General features: G+C 40.4%; 1 protein-coding gene across 1 annotated transcript in view; it reads left to right on the top strand.

Moving 5' to 3' along the window:
* Positions 1–15377, top strand: part of Usp32 (ubiquitin specific peptidase 32) — a 118146-nt gene that overhangs the window by 83981 nt on the left and 18788 nt on the right. Inside the window, exons 25-27 of the mRNA XM_051158187.1 lie at positions 2427–2538; positions 5359–5570; positions 13380–13564. Coding sequence (XP_051014144.1) covers positions 2427–2538; positions 5359–5570; positions 13380–13564 — 509 coding nt within the window. The remainder of the gene's footprint in view (positions 1–2426; positions 2539–5358; positions 5571–13379; positions 13565–15377) is intronic.

Here is a 15377-nt window from a genome sequence, read left to right as displayed (position 1 = left end):
TACAAAAACAAATAGTGAGATGGCTGAGTAGATAAAGGCACTTACTCCCAAGTCTGATGACCCCAGTTAATTCCCTAGGACCCACATGGTAGACAAAGAACTGACTCCTAAAAGCTGTCCTCTGACCTCCATGCATGAACTCGCTCACACACAGACCAAAACCCAGAGCAAAAAATATGTGTATGCTGCCCCTGCCTCCTTCCTTCCTTTCTTCTTTCTTTGCTTTCTACCTTCCTTCCTTCCTTCCCTTCGCCTGCCTTCCTTCCTCCCTCCTTCCTTCCTCCCTCCCTTCCTTCCTTCCTTTCTTCCTTTGAGACAGGGTCTTACTGTGTACCTCTGGCAGTCCTGAAGCTCACTATGTAGAACAGGCTGCCTTTGAACTCTTAAGAGATCCACTCAATCTGCTGAGATTAAAGACTTTCTCCACCATGCCCATATCATATAACATTTTCTATTCAAGAAATTTGAAGGAGTTGTCTACCAGAGCAGAGGAACAACAAATTAAATGATAGCATTTTTAAAAAAGATTTATTTATTATTATGTATACAGTGCTCTGCCTGCCTGTATACCTGAAGGCCCAAGAGGGCATCAGATCACATTATAGATGGTTGTAAGCCCCCATGTGGTTGCTGGGAATTGAACTCAGGACCTCTGGAAGAGCAGCCAGTGCTCTTAACCTCTGAGCCATCCCTCCAGGCCCCACCCCCCACCCCCCTCCCCGATGGTGGCATTTTGAGAGAAGAGAATTATCTAAGGCTGCTCTTAAAAAGAGTAGCTGTTTCTTTATAGTGTTTACCCTATCAACTGTCACTAGAATTTTTCATCCGTTATTTTCTGTATTTTAAGTTTTTTATTCCTTTTATATTTTATTTTATTATTTTAATTACATGTATGTATGTGGTTGGGGACGGTATGTGCACTTGAGAAAAGGTGCCTTCAGAGGCCAGAGGCGTTGGATTCCCCTGGAACTAGAGTTACCTGATGTGGTTGTTGGGAGTTAAACTCAGGAAAAGTATGTGCCCTTAACTGTGGATCCATCCGAGTAGTACTCCCTATAGATCTTCCTATTCGCATGCTAATCTCATCTGAAGACGTCCTACACTCATGAGCCGTACCCTCATTAGGATTAAAAACAGATGCTATTCCCGGACGCCTAAATCAAGCCACAGTATCATCCAATCGCCCAGGCCTATTCTACGGACAATGCTCAGAAATTTGTAGGTCCAACCACAGCTTTATGCCAATTGTGCTTGAAATGGTACCACTAAAACACTTTGAAGACTGATTAACTTCTATGATTTAATCTCACTGCGAAGCTAAAAGCATTAACCTTTTAAGTTAAAATTAGAGATAAGAATCTCCACAGTGGGGGGCTGGAGAGATGGCTCAGTGGTTAAGAGCGCCGCCTGCTCTTCTAAAGGTCCTGAGTTCAATTCCCAGCAACCACATGGTGGCTCACAACCATCCATAATGTGATATGGCGCCCTCTTCTGGCTTGCAGGAGTACATGCAAGCAGAGCACTGTATACATAATAATAAATAATAAATAAATAAATCTTTAAAAAAAAAAAAAAAAAAAGAATCTCCACAGTGAAATGCCCCAACTAGATACATCAACATGATTTACCACTGTCCTTTCCTCAACCGCCACACTTTTTATCCTATTTCTTTTTGGTGTGTGGGTGTTTTGCCTCCATGTATATGTCTGGTGCTTGCAGAGTTCCTGAAATTGGAACTACAGACAGTTGTGAGCTGCCATGTAAGTACTGAGAATCAATCCTGATTCCTCTGGAAGAACAGCAAGTATTCTTAATTGCTGAGTCATCTCTCCAGCCTCTTCTTATTTATATTATTTATAAACATAAATCAGCCCTTTACACTAGAAGCTTCTGTTTTAGTCTCTTACGCAGTCATGGGCAAAGATATTCAGAAAAAAAAAATACTGCATTGAAACAATGTTTAGATTTTTTTTTTTTTTTTTAAGATTTTTTTTTTCTTATCATTATTCCTTAAACAGTAGTCTTTACAACTATTTGTATCACATTTTTTCTGTTAGGTATTATGTAATGGTGATTCAATACAGTAGGTAAGCTATATGCAAATACTATTTCATTTTATACTGGACTTGGATCTACAAATAGTGGGAGATCAGAAAAGGGCATTGAATCTCCTGGAATTGTAGTTTCTGGTGATTGTGAGCTGCTATATGAGTGCTGGGAACCAATTCTGGATACTCCGCAAAAACAGCAACTTTTTAAACTTCTGAGCCGTCTCTCTAGTCTGTGGTGAGTTCCAGGCCAGCCCTAGGTACATAATGATAACTTGTCGCAGAAAAAAAAAAAAAAAAGCTATACATTACAGAGGTTTTTTTTTGTTTTTTTAAATCTAAAACCTTTTTTTCTTTTTTTCTTTTTTCTTTCTGTAGAATTTCCCTCAGGACAACCAAAAAGTTCGACTCTCAGTGAGTGGATTTTTGTGTGCATTTGAAATTCCCATTCCTACATCTCCAGTTTCAGCTTGTAGTCCAATACAGACAGGTAAGATGGAATTCTTGTGACCACAGTGTTACATGGTAGACTAGGGCCAGCAGGATAGCTCAGCTGGTAGACCTCAGGACTCGAAGAGAGAAACTGACTCCTGTAAATTGTTCTCTGACTTCCACATGCAGGCTATAACATGTGCTTCTCCACACATACATAAATGTAATAAACGTTGGTCTAAGAGTTAAAATCTTTTATATACCCCACAAGGAGACATTAAGACTGGCAGATCTGGATCCAGAGGGGCCTGCACAAACTGCTATAGTAACCAAGGACAATGCGTGCAATATATATACCCTGTTCAGATCTAGCCAATTCTCCATGGTTGTGTAGAGAGCAGAGACTGCCTCTGACATGAACTCTGGTGCCCCCTATTTAACCACCAGGTGGGGAGGCCTGGTGGCACTCAGAGGAAGGGGAAGCAGGCTATCCAGATGAGACCTGATAGGCTGTAATCATATGGTGGGGGAGGAGGTCTCCTTCTCTCACAGGTCTGGGGGGGGACTAGGGTAAAAGGGAGTGGGGGGGATGGGAAGATACAAGTGAGGAGATAACAATCAGGAAGTAATCTGAATACATTATTTTAAAATAAATAAAATTTTTAAAAATTAAAAAAAAAAAAAAAAAAAAAAAAAAAAAAAAAAAAACCTCTTGCCAGGCATGATGATGCACACTTTTAATTGCAGCACTCAGGCAAAGGCAGGCGGGTCACTGAATTTGAGGCCAGCCTGGTCTATAAAGTGAGTCCAGGAGAACCAAGGCTACACAGAGAGAGCCTGTCTTGAAAATCAAAAAAATAAATAAAAATTTTTTAAAGATTTATTTATTTAGTTATTTTATTACGTATACAGTACTCATGCTCAGCATGCATGTGTGCCTGCCCGCCAGAAGAGAGCATTAGATCACATTTTAGATGGCTATGAGCCACTATGTGGTTGTTGGGAATTGAACTCAGGACCTCTGGAAGAGCAGCCAGTGCTCTTAACCTCTGAGCCACCTCTCCAGCCCCTAAAATTTTTTTTTATATGTGTTCTGCTCAAAAGAATTTTTGAGCCCAGGAAAAAACCTTTGACTAGAGATTTTTATAAGAATTCTAATAACCATTTCACTCAGATTTTTCCTTTGATTGATGGGGAATCTAAAATTCAGAAACAGTAAATAAACAAGTTAAATAGGTAGCTCTTAGCTCATATACATACTATTATTATTCATGTCTCTTTTTACTCTTTTTGTAATGGTAAATTGGCACAGTTGGTATGAAAGGAACATACTATACCCAATAAATTTAGTTAAATAGGAATCTGTTTAATTATTACACAAGCTTTAATATGATTGGTCACTCAGTCCTTTTGGCTTCATATACTTTGTCCTTTTATTGTGGTGCTAAGTGTCTAATGTAAGGTCTTAGACATGCTAGGCCAGTGCTATACCTCTTGGCAGCCTGTTGTGTAAGGGTATTTTCCCAAGGAGATGCAGCATAGACACATCTACTTACCCCAAAAGGTAAAACCATGACAGATCAAAAGTAATGACTGCGCCAAAGTCCAATTTGGTGAACCAGTGAGTTTTTATGGAATTACTGACAGGAGTATTGGTAAGAGGTTACTTATAGGAGCAGGTTTGACTATAAAAGCAGCTGCATCACCAAGAAGTTCACCCTAGCCTTAGTGAAGACTCACGGCCTCTGTATCCCAGAGCTCTCTGAGAAATCTTTACCCTCAACGTCTTAGCTGTTCAGTCTCCTTCTCCGTACTCACTGCTTCTATAAGGCTGCAGGGTGGTTTTCAAGAATCTCACAAGTTTCCACTTTGTCACACACGTGACATTTTGTTTGTGGCCTGATTTTCTGAGCCTCCCCTTTACTCTTGGAGAATGTTTCAGTGGGTAAGAAAAAGCTATGTAACATAGCCGTTGGTTCTTCAGACAGTGTAATGCTGAGTATCTCAGATTTGCCCTGGGCTCACTGTTCAGTCTGAAATCTCCTCAAATTTATAATCCTTGGGGCTGGAGAGATGGCTCAGAGGTTAGGAGCACTGATTGCTCTTCCAGAGGTCATGAGGTCAATTCCCAGCAACCACATGGTGGCTCACAACTATCTATAATGTGATCAGATGTCCTTTTCTGCACTGTATGCATAATAATAAATAAATACATTTTTTTTAAATTTATGATCCTCCTGCCTCTGGCTTCCAAGTGCTGAGATTACAGGTGTGAACCATTATACCCAGGGATTCTTCCTGCCAGTTCACCATTAGGTTAATCCTCCCACAATAAAGGACTTCCTAAGAAGTGAAGCCCCTCTTGCTGGCATGGAACAGTGATGATGAGTTAGACGGTCTCTGTGCAGTAGGAGTTTGCAGTGACGGAAACTACCGCCTCTGTCTTCTAATATAGTATCCATCAGTTACATGAGCTATTGAACACTTGAAATGTAGCTGTTTAGACTAAGCTTTAGTCACCAAGAAAATGCATTTTTATCTAAATTTTCAATTAAATATTAACAACCTGCTGAGGAGAGGAAAGGGAAAATGAGGTAGAGATATTTGTACATCACATACTCATGGGATTGCTGTAGAAGCTCTACTTAACAGTACCACGGTTTTCTTTGTTTGTCTTTTGGTCATAAGTGTAAGTTACAAAAATTCTAAACTTTAAATTTGTTAAAAATGTAGAATTGCTACTTGGTCATTGAGTTTTCCCTGTCCTGAGTTAGGAGAGTCTACACTGTCAATGTTTAAGGATTTCAGAATCCTTGCGAAAGAACAAAGATAATGGTGATACAAGGTTATGATACTGTGCGTATCTTTGAATTTATAGATTGCTCCTCTTCTCCATCTACAAATGGACTGTTCACCCTGACTACAAATGGGGACCTGCCTCGACCTATATTCATCCCCAATGGAATGCCAAATACTGTTGTGCCGTGTGGAACTGAGAAAAATGTGACAAATGGAATGGCAAATGGTCATATGCCACCTCTTCCTGATGACCCCTCTACAGGCTACATCATTGCAGTCCACCGAAAAATGGTGGGTTAAATAGTGGGTGACTTAACTATTGGTCTTTCAGTAAGCTGTCTTTACTGAAATGCAGCCATTTTGTTTCTTCCACATTTTTCTTTAACATACTCTCATTATATCATACATGCTTATGTAAGTGTTAGAACCAGGGTTCTGTGTCATGTGGCTGCTGTTATATGAAGTGTCATTCCTTACTGTATGTCAGGAGACAGCAAGATGCTAGGTGAGGTGATGCACACTTGCAGTCCCTGCAGTCCCAGCACAGGAGAGGCTGAGACAGGTGAATCATGAGTTGGAGGTCAGTCTGGGTTATATAGCAAGTTCCAGGCTAAACATGCAAAAAAATATAAAAAAGCACACTGAATAGCCAGGATACCAAAGTACTGCTTTTTTCTGAAATGTATGTCACATATGTATAGGCTTAAACGTCTTTGCCATGTAAATGTGAGTGCCTTTGGAAAATGTTCTATTACTGTCATTGTGTGTTTTTTGGAGGGCACAAGAATGTTCTTTGACAAGTCTTTTGTAGTTCCTCCATTACTAAACTCCTCCCATTGAAGGCTAACTTTTCAATTTTTTAAAATTAAAACAAAAAAAATAATAAGAGTAGACCCAGGTTCAAATCCTAGTATGTACATGGCAGATAGATCTCTGAGCTTGAGGCCGTCTTGGTCTACATGGTGAGTTCCAGGCCAGCCCTAGGTACATAGTGATAACTTGTCTCAGGGGGAAAAAAAACATCACAGAGATTTTTTTTTTTTTTTTTTTTTTTTTTTTTTAAATCCAAAAGCTTCTTTTCTTACTTTAACTCTCATTCCAGGGAATCCAATGCCCTCTTCTGGCCTCCATGGGCATTCCATGCATGTGGTGCTCAGACATACGTGCAGGAAAATACCCATATACACAAAATAAAAATAATTTTTTTAAGGTGTGAGAGAGGAAGGTTGATGAAGTGTCTTGGTGATTATAGCACTTGCCAGACAAGCATGAGGACAGGTTAGAGTTTGGATTCCCAGAACTTGTAGACAGGGAATCCACAGAGCAAACTGGCTAGCAAGGCTGGCTGTATGAGTAAACTCCAGGTTTAATTAAGATAACATGCCTCCATGAACAGGTGTAAGAATGATCAATGACTGTTTCCAGTGTCAGCATTCACACACTCATATTAAAAAGAAAAAAAATAAAAAGATTTGAAAACTGATCAGTAAGTGATTGGGACATACTGGCAACTCAGAAAAGGAGACAGAACAATTAGGCTAGCAATTGAGCAACCTGTATTGTGGCTCTAATTCTGCTATTAAATAGCCAGTTGAGGCCTTTCAACTTTGATTTGGAATGATGTACACATTTAATCCCAGCACTTGGGAGGCAGAGGCAGGTCGATCTCTGTGAGTTTGGTACCAGCCTGGTCTACATGGCAAGTTTCAGGCTAGCCATGGCTACAAAGTGAGACCCTGTCTCAAAATAAATAAATAAATAAATAAACAAACAAACAAAATAAAGAATTGGGTTGCTTGGTGATTTCTAAGAGCCATTAGACAGTACCTTTGCCACTATTTACTCTGGGGCTAGAGGTCATTGTTTAGAGAATTTGCCTAGAAACTCAAAAAATGGGGAGAGGGGAAAAAAGGAACTAATGACCTGAGGTTCTCAAATTCTCATTTATTTATTATGTTTATTGGCTAAAGTTTACTGCTCTGCTCATAGAAGAAGAAAATAAAACTTGCCAGTGCATACCTATAATATCAACATTTAAGTTCTGAAACAGGATGACCTTGAGTTCCAGGCCAGCCTTGGCACACATAATAAAACTTTCAAAACATGACAAAAGAAAGCTGTGGCTGGAGAAATCACTCAGTACTTAAGCGGTCTCTTAAGAGGACATGGGTTCAATTCCCAGTACCCACATGGCAGCTCACACCTATCTGTAACTCCAGTGGTCTCTGACACCCTCACACAGACATATATACAGCCAAAACAGTAATGAACATAAATAAAGATAAATTATAAATTTTTAAATGTTTAAAGGGAACTTGGAAGGAGGAGAAAGGAAAAGGAAATGAACTATGAAAAAACAAAATTAGTGTGTTTAAAAAAAAAAAAAAAAAGGAAGTACAATACTAAGGATGAGTTGAACCAGGCTGGCCTTGAACTCACAGCGATCAGCCTGCCTCTGCCTCCCATGTGCTGGGATTACAGGCGTGCGCCACCACACCTGGCTAATTCTTTAGTTATATAACAAGAGAAATTATTGTTGATGTACTGTATTCATTTCCAAGGACTTTTAGAACAAACTAGAACAAACTGATTCAGCAAAAATTCCTTTACAATCTAGAAACTAGAAATCTGAAATCAAGACACTAACAGAGCTGGCTCCCTCCAAAGACCAGCAGACTTTTCTTGGCTCCTCTACCTTCTGTTTCTGAGCATCCCTTAGCTTGTGGCTAATAACTGCATTTCCTACCTGTGCATCTGAACTTTCCCTTCTGTCTCTTACAAAGCTACTTGCCATTTGGTTTCCTCATATCACTTGATCTCATTTTAAGACCTTGAGCTTAGTGCTGGAGAGGAGACTCAGCAGTTAAAAAATACTTACAGCTGTTCTCGAACCCATGTTGGTTCCTCACAACCTCTTGTAAATCCAGCTCCAGGGGATCCAATGTCTTTTTCCTGGCCACTACCAGTACCTGAACATATATAGCATATTCACACAGACACAAAGAAACTGTGGTACACTTGCACTATGGAATGCTACTCAGCTATTAAAAACAAAGAAATCGGGCCAGGTGTAGTGGCACATGCTTTTAATCCCAGCACTCTGGAGGCAGAGGCAGGAGGATCACTGTGAGTTCGAGGCCAACCTGATCTACAAAGTGAGTCCAGGACAGCCAAGGCTACACACAGAATCCCTATTTCCTAAAACAGAAACAAAAATCAAGGAAATCCTGAAATTTGCAGGCAAATTGATAGAACTAGAAATGATCATCCTAAGTGAGTTAACCCAGACCCAGAAAGATACACATAACATATACTCACTTATAATTGGACACTAGCCCAACAGAGATGGCCCTAAAAGTCTTCATTTAGCCGAAGATTGGGATAGATACTAGGGCTTCCTGTTGGGACTCTAGGTGAGAGAGGTAAGGAAGAATAGAGAAATAGAAGAATCCAGAGGGTTCTAGAAACCTACAAGAAGACCATTAAGGCTGGCAGATCTGGACCCTAGTGGGTCAGCTCAAACTACAGTGCCAACCAAGGACAATGCATGCAGTAAACCTAGAACCCCTATCCAGATCTAACCAGTGGACAGCACATTCTCCAAAATTGTGTGGAGAGCAGGGACTGACTCAGACATGAACTCTCAGCCTCCTGTTTGACCACTTCCCCTTGGTGGGGAGACTTGGTGACACTCAAAGGAAAAGTAAGTAGGCTACCAGGAAGAGACCTGATAGGCGGTGATCTTATAGTGGGGAACGGGAGACAAGGTCCCCTTCTGTATGGAGGAGGGAGGGAGAGAGTGGGAAGATACAAGTGAGGGAATAACAAGTGAGATGTAATCTGAATAAATTACTTTTAAAAAAAAAATTTAAGCTAGAAAAGAAAAGAAAAAAGTATGGGCCAGGCCGTGGTGGCACACACCTTAAATCCCAGCACTTAGGGAGGCAGAGGCAGGTGGATCTCTGTGAGTTCGAGGCCAGCCTGGTCTACAGAGTGAGTCCAGGACAGCCAAGGCTACACAGAGAAACCTGTCTCGAGGGGGGCAATATATATATATACACACACACATACATACTAACTCTTTAAAGATCAATGAAAGAATTTATGGGGGAAAATTTCTTAATACCACATGCAAAATCTCTTTGCCAAATAAGACAGAATTTACCAATTACAGAAGTTAGATATAAAGAGATCTTGGTGGCAGATGTGCCCTATTCACCTCTATAAATATTTTAATCGGGGGCTGGAGAGATGGCTCAGAGGTTAAGGGCACTGACTGCTCCTCCAGAGGTCCTGAGTGCAATTCCCAGTTCAATTTCCACATGGTGGCTCACAACTATTTATAATGTGATCTAATGTCCTCTTCTGGCATGCTGGTGTATGTGCAGTCAGAGCACTGTATACATAATAATAAATTTTTTAAAAAATATTTTAATCATCATTTTTTAAGTTGTGTGTTTAAAACCCAATTCAATACAAATAAACTTTACAAATGATATGGGAGGCATTTATATAGAAAACAATAATAGAAATAGAATTAATAGAAAACTAAAATATTGGTGCTGGAGAGATTGCTCAGTGGTTAAGACTACCTGCTACTCTTCCTGAAGACCCGGGTTCAATTCCCAGCACCACATGACTATTCACAGCTGTCTGGGTCTGAGATATCCAGCTGCTCTTCTGGCCTGTTTGGGTACCAGGTACAAATGTGGTATCCAGACATACATGTAGGCAAAACACCCATAACACAGTATTTAATTTTTTTTTTTTTTATTTTTTTTTTTTTAAACAAAGGGCTGGAGTAATTGCTCTGTGGTTAAAAACTGCCTACTCTCCCAGAGGACCTGAGTTGATTCCTGTCATACACACGGTAGTCACAAGTGTCTGCAACTCCAGTCCCAAGGGATCTGATACTTTTGTCTGGCCTCTACAAGCACTCAGCCCACATATGGTGTACATACATACATGTAGACAAAATACCCATACAAATAAGTAAATAAATAAAATACTTCAGTAATTCCTTTACAGTCAGTAAGGATTGTAGAGCATTAATTTCTTTGGGGTCGGTAAGATGGTTCATTGAATAAAGATGCTTGCCATGCAAGGCAAGTGACCTGAGTTCCATCTCACAACCACATAAGTGGAAAGAGAGGGCTGGAGAAATGTCATGGCTGTTAAAAACATGCATTGCTCCTGCAGAGGACCTGAGCATGCTTGCTAACACTATGTCAAGTGCCTCACAAGCACTGTAACTTCAGCTCCAAGGTATTTCCTGCTCTCTTCTGGACTCCAAGGGGCACTTGATCTCACATGTGCATAAACCCGCATAGACACATAAACAAAATTTTTAAATGTTATAGAAGTAGAGAGCTGGAGAGATGGCTTAGTGGTTAAGAGTGTGTATTGCTCTTCTGGAGGACGTGTGTTCAATTCCCAGTGCACAACTTCCTGTAGCTCTAACTCCGGGGATCTGACACCTCTGGCTCTTAAAGTAATAAAAGAGGAGAGATTCAGTTCTACAGAGTTGTCCTTTAATCTCTGTGCACATACTGTGGCACACCCACACACACTTAGCCACACATACAATAATAATTAAATTTAAACTAATAGACCAAGCTCTTGGAGTAAGTGAAATAATTTAAAGGTACCAGTTTGCTACAGACTTACTCCGAAATTTGATGTGCAATTCTAGTAAAAATGCTAAATGTTTGTATGTATTCTTCTTAAATGTTTTCCATTTTATTTTATGTGTATGAGTATTTTGCCTATGTATAAGTCTTCACACTGTGCATGTAGTGCCTAAAGTGTGTTCATTCTTATGTGTGTGTGGCTTCATAAATCAGTTCTCACGTTTAGAAATAAAAAGCATCAAGAGGAGCTAGAGAGATGGCTCAGCAGTGAAGAACACTTCAGTTCTTGTTCAGTGCAGAAACTGCACTCTGGTTCTGTTTCCAGCATCCAGGCTGCTCACAACTGACTGTAGCTCTAGTTCCCTGGGACCCATTGCTCTCCTTGGCTTCCTTGAATACCAGGCACACATGTGATCCACATATACAGAAAAAAATACTCAAGCACAAAAAATATAAATAAATCTTTTTAAAAAGAAAAAAAAGCATAACTGGACTATGGTGACTCTCACCTTTGATCCCAGCATTCTAGAAGGCAGAGGCAAGTGGGTTTCTCTGAGTTCAAGGCCAGCCTGGTCTACAGTGGGAGTTCCAGAACAGCCAGGGCTATATAGTGAAACCCTGTCTTAACAAACCAAAAATTAAATAGTATATAAATAAACAAACAACAAACAAGATGCTCTTAAAGGGTAAAACATAAGGAGTGAAGCTACCAGACATGTGAAAAGAGACAAATAAGTCAGTGCAATAGGATGTGGAAATCAAAAGGAGCCTGTTTATAAGTCCATGGGACTCCTCTAGCCTCAGTCTTCTGAGTGCTGAGATTATAGGTATGAGCTACCGTGTCCAGCTATAGATCTTAATTGAAATTATATATTGTAACTAAGTTTAAGTGAATAATGGCAAAATAAAATAAAAAACATAAGAATTACACATCTATAATCACTTCACTTACTAGGTGGAGACAGCAGCATCTGTAGTTCAAGGCCATCTTTGGCTACATATTAAAGTGGAGGTCAACCTTGCCTACATGTGATCCTGTCTCAATAATAAATAAGTAAATAGGGCTGGTGAGATGGATAAGCAGTTGGGAGTGCTTGCTGCACAATCATGTGGACCAGAGTTTGGATCCCAGCACGCATATGACAACAAGTTGTTGCGCATACACCTGTGGCTGCAGCTCTGTGGACAGAGGAGAGTGGTGGCAGAAGCAGGGGAGTCATTGGGGCTTGCTGCCTTCCGGCCTGAGCAAAAAAGCACAGGCCATGGGTTCAGGAGAGAGCCCACCTTAGAGTACTAGGTGACAAGCAGTAGGGAACACCTGATGCTTCTATATGTGTGTGTAACAGATCTACATTGAGTCAACAAATACAATATAGAAGACAAATTAGAAACAAAAGCAAGCCGGGCGGTGGGGGCACACACCTTTAATCCCAGCACTCGGGAGGCAGAGGCAGGTAGATCACAGTGAGTTCAAGGCCAGCCTGGTCTACAAAGTGAGTACAGGACAGCCAAGGCTACACACCTTGGCTGTGTCTAAAACCCAAAAAGAAAAAATAAAAAGAAAACAAAGCAGATTGGTAGCTCTATATAGTTGGGTGTGCATTAGGAAGTCTTTTACAAAATAATCCAGATCAACAGTAAACCAGCCTTGAGAATCTTCCTGAAAGGTTGAGTTGTTTTTGTTTTGTTTCATTTTGTTTGCTTGTTTATTATGTATGCAGTGCTCTGCCTGCATGTAATGCCTATACACCAGAAGAGGGCATCAGATCACATTATAGATGGCTGTGAGCCACCATGTGGTTGCTGGGTATTGAACTCAGGACCTTCGGAAGAGCAGCCAGTGCTCTTAACCCCTGAACCGTCTCTAGCCCAAAGTTGGGTTGTTTTGTTTTATTTTTTTCTCCAGTATCCTCCCTTCCTGTAGCTAATAATTATTTAGTCATTGCCACCCTTGGAAAGGCTTTTACTTACTGGCATTCTTTCTGGAGAAAGACTAAATATTAATTATTTAAAAACAACAAGCTATGCAATTATGAATAGTTTACTTGAAACTGTGTTATGTTTACTTGAAGAAAAAAAAAAAGCTTAAAAACTTGAAATCCAAGCCAGGCGTGGTGGCGCACATTTTAATCCTAGCACTCAGGAGGCTAAGTTCGAGGCCAGCCTGGTCTACCAAGTGAGTCCAGGACAGCCAAGGCTACACAGAGAAGCCCTGTCTCAGGGGGGGGAAAAACCCTGAAATCCAAGCCAGATCTGGTGGCGCACGCCTTTAATCCCATACTCAGGAGGCAGAGACAGGTACATCTCTGAGTCCGAGGACAGCCTATCTACAGAACGACTTCCAACACAGCCAAGGCAATACATAGAAAACCCTGTCTTAGGGGAGTTGGCGGGGAGAAAGAAAATGGATATAAATGCATGTTAATTGACAGCCTCTCTTGTCTGGCCTCTCTCTTGTTTGTTCATGTAGATGAGGACAGAACTGTATTTCCTGTCATCTCAGAAGAATCGCCCCAGTCTCTTTGGAATGCCACTGATTGTTCCATGTACTGTGCACACCCGGAAAAAAGATCTCTATGATGCAGTTTGGATTCAAGTATCTCGATTGGCCAGTCCGCTCCCACCTCAGGAAGCTAGTAACCATGCACAGGATTGGTAGGTTCTTGAGGATAAGCCAAGTCCTGTAATTTGTAAATCTAAGAATTAATTCTATGAATATGTTGTGATATAAAAGATCTATTTTATGGGCTGGAGAGATGGCTCAGTGGTTAAGAGCACTGCCTGCTCTTCCAAAGGTCCTGAGTTCAGTTCCCAGCACCCACATGGCAGCTCACAACTGTCTGTAATTCCAAGATCTCACACCCTCACACCAATGCACATAAATTAAAACTAAATAAAAATGAAAAAAAAAAGAGATCTATTTATGTATCAACTAGCCATCCTAGTGTCTAATGATTTTTCTTTTCATTCTTTATTCTTATGTTTTTCTGTGTAGCCTCGTCTGTCCTGGACTCACTTGGTAGACCAGGCTGGCCTTGAACTCACAGAGATTTGTCTGCCTCTGCCTCCCTGAGTGCTGGGATTACAAGTGTGCGCCACTGCTCCTAACTTCTGTTTTACGAGATCAGTAAATGTATTCACTTTGAGTAATCACTGATATTTGGTATCATCTATCAAAGTTTAATTGCATTTCATTTTCTTGCCATTGTAGCAATGAGAAATTAGCTTTTGTGGTAAGAGCAGTTTTTTAAAAATTATGTTCTTTATGGTAGAAGGTCTTTTGATATTAGGATATGAGGTTAAGGTGAGTCTTCAACCTGCAAAGAATTTATAACCAAATTAGTCAATGGATGTGTGGTATTAGTAGAAGTGACATTTGGGTAGGATTGAATTTGAATTAAGGAACTTCTGGGTGAAGATTTTTCCCTAGACTTGCTGCTGACTTAAGTATAGATTTTGAGAAAAGGGTGGGTTTCCAGCATGAACAGTGGGTTGTGAATGATCAGTCCTTTTGTGAAGTGAGGAATTCCAGAAGGAGCAGCTTTGGCAAGGACAGGAGTCAAATTAACTTCAAGATAGCTGTGATGCTCGTGGGAAGTAGATTTAAATGTTTTTTGCTGGAGATACAGGTGTCACCAACAAGTAGATATTTAAAGCCCTAAGATGAAGGACTATCATATTTAAGAGAGTAAATATTAGATTTTTAAAATGTCCAGAGGTTGAGAGAAGACGGAAAAGAAGCAGCCAGTAATGTCTGATCAGTCAAGACTGAATGATTGCACACTTTGGGGTGGGGGGGGGGTGGCGGTGTCTTCAAGACAGTGTTTCTCTGTAGCCTTGGCTGTCCTGGACTCACTTTATAGACCAGGCTGGCCTTGAACTCACAGCGATCCACCTGCCTTTGCCTCCTGGAATTCTGGGATTAAAGGCATGCACCACCATGCCTGGCAAGGCTAGGGATTTTTCAAGGGTTAGGAGATTGCCAGAGGAATTTTGGTTACATGGGAACTTGGAGGTCAAGGTATAGAGTATGGAACATGTCAAATTCCAGAAAATGGGTCAAGACCTGGTCAAATTTAAGTTTTACAGAAAACAAGAATTGCCCTTGTAATAAGATAGATTCTAATTTTAAGATGGTGTCAGCCTGGTCTATCTTCATACAACGGTCTGTGTTGACTTTTGTGAAGTATGTGTCAGTATGAGTGGAAGCATGGAGGTAAGAGCGAGCTGGAGAGAAAATACTCCAGACATTAGAAATTAAATGCTAAATTTGTCTTTTGGAAATAGCCACTGAACTACTAAAATTACTAAATGCCTCTGGTGTCAAACAAATTGAATGTAATTGGTCACAGTGGCCAAAAGGTTGAAACAACTCAAAATGTCTATCAAGAAATAATGGATAATCAACGTGTACTATATACATACAATATAATATTACCATGAAAAGTAAGGAGCCACTGATACATGC

This window comes from Acomys russatus, chromosome 16, assembly GCF_903995435.1.
Source record: "Acomys russatus chromosome 16, mAcoRus1.1, whole genome shotgun sequence".
NCBI lineage: Eukaryota > Metazoa > Chordata > Mammalia > Rodentia > Muridae > Acomys > Acomys russatus.
The sequence above is the reverse complement of the archived record's forward strand: the minus strand, read 5'-3'. Positions and strand labels throughout refer to the sequence as shown.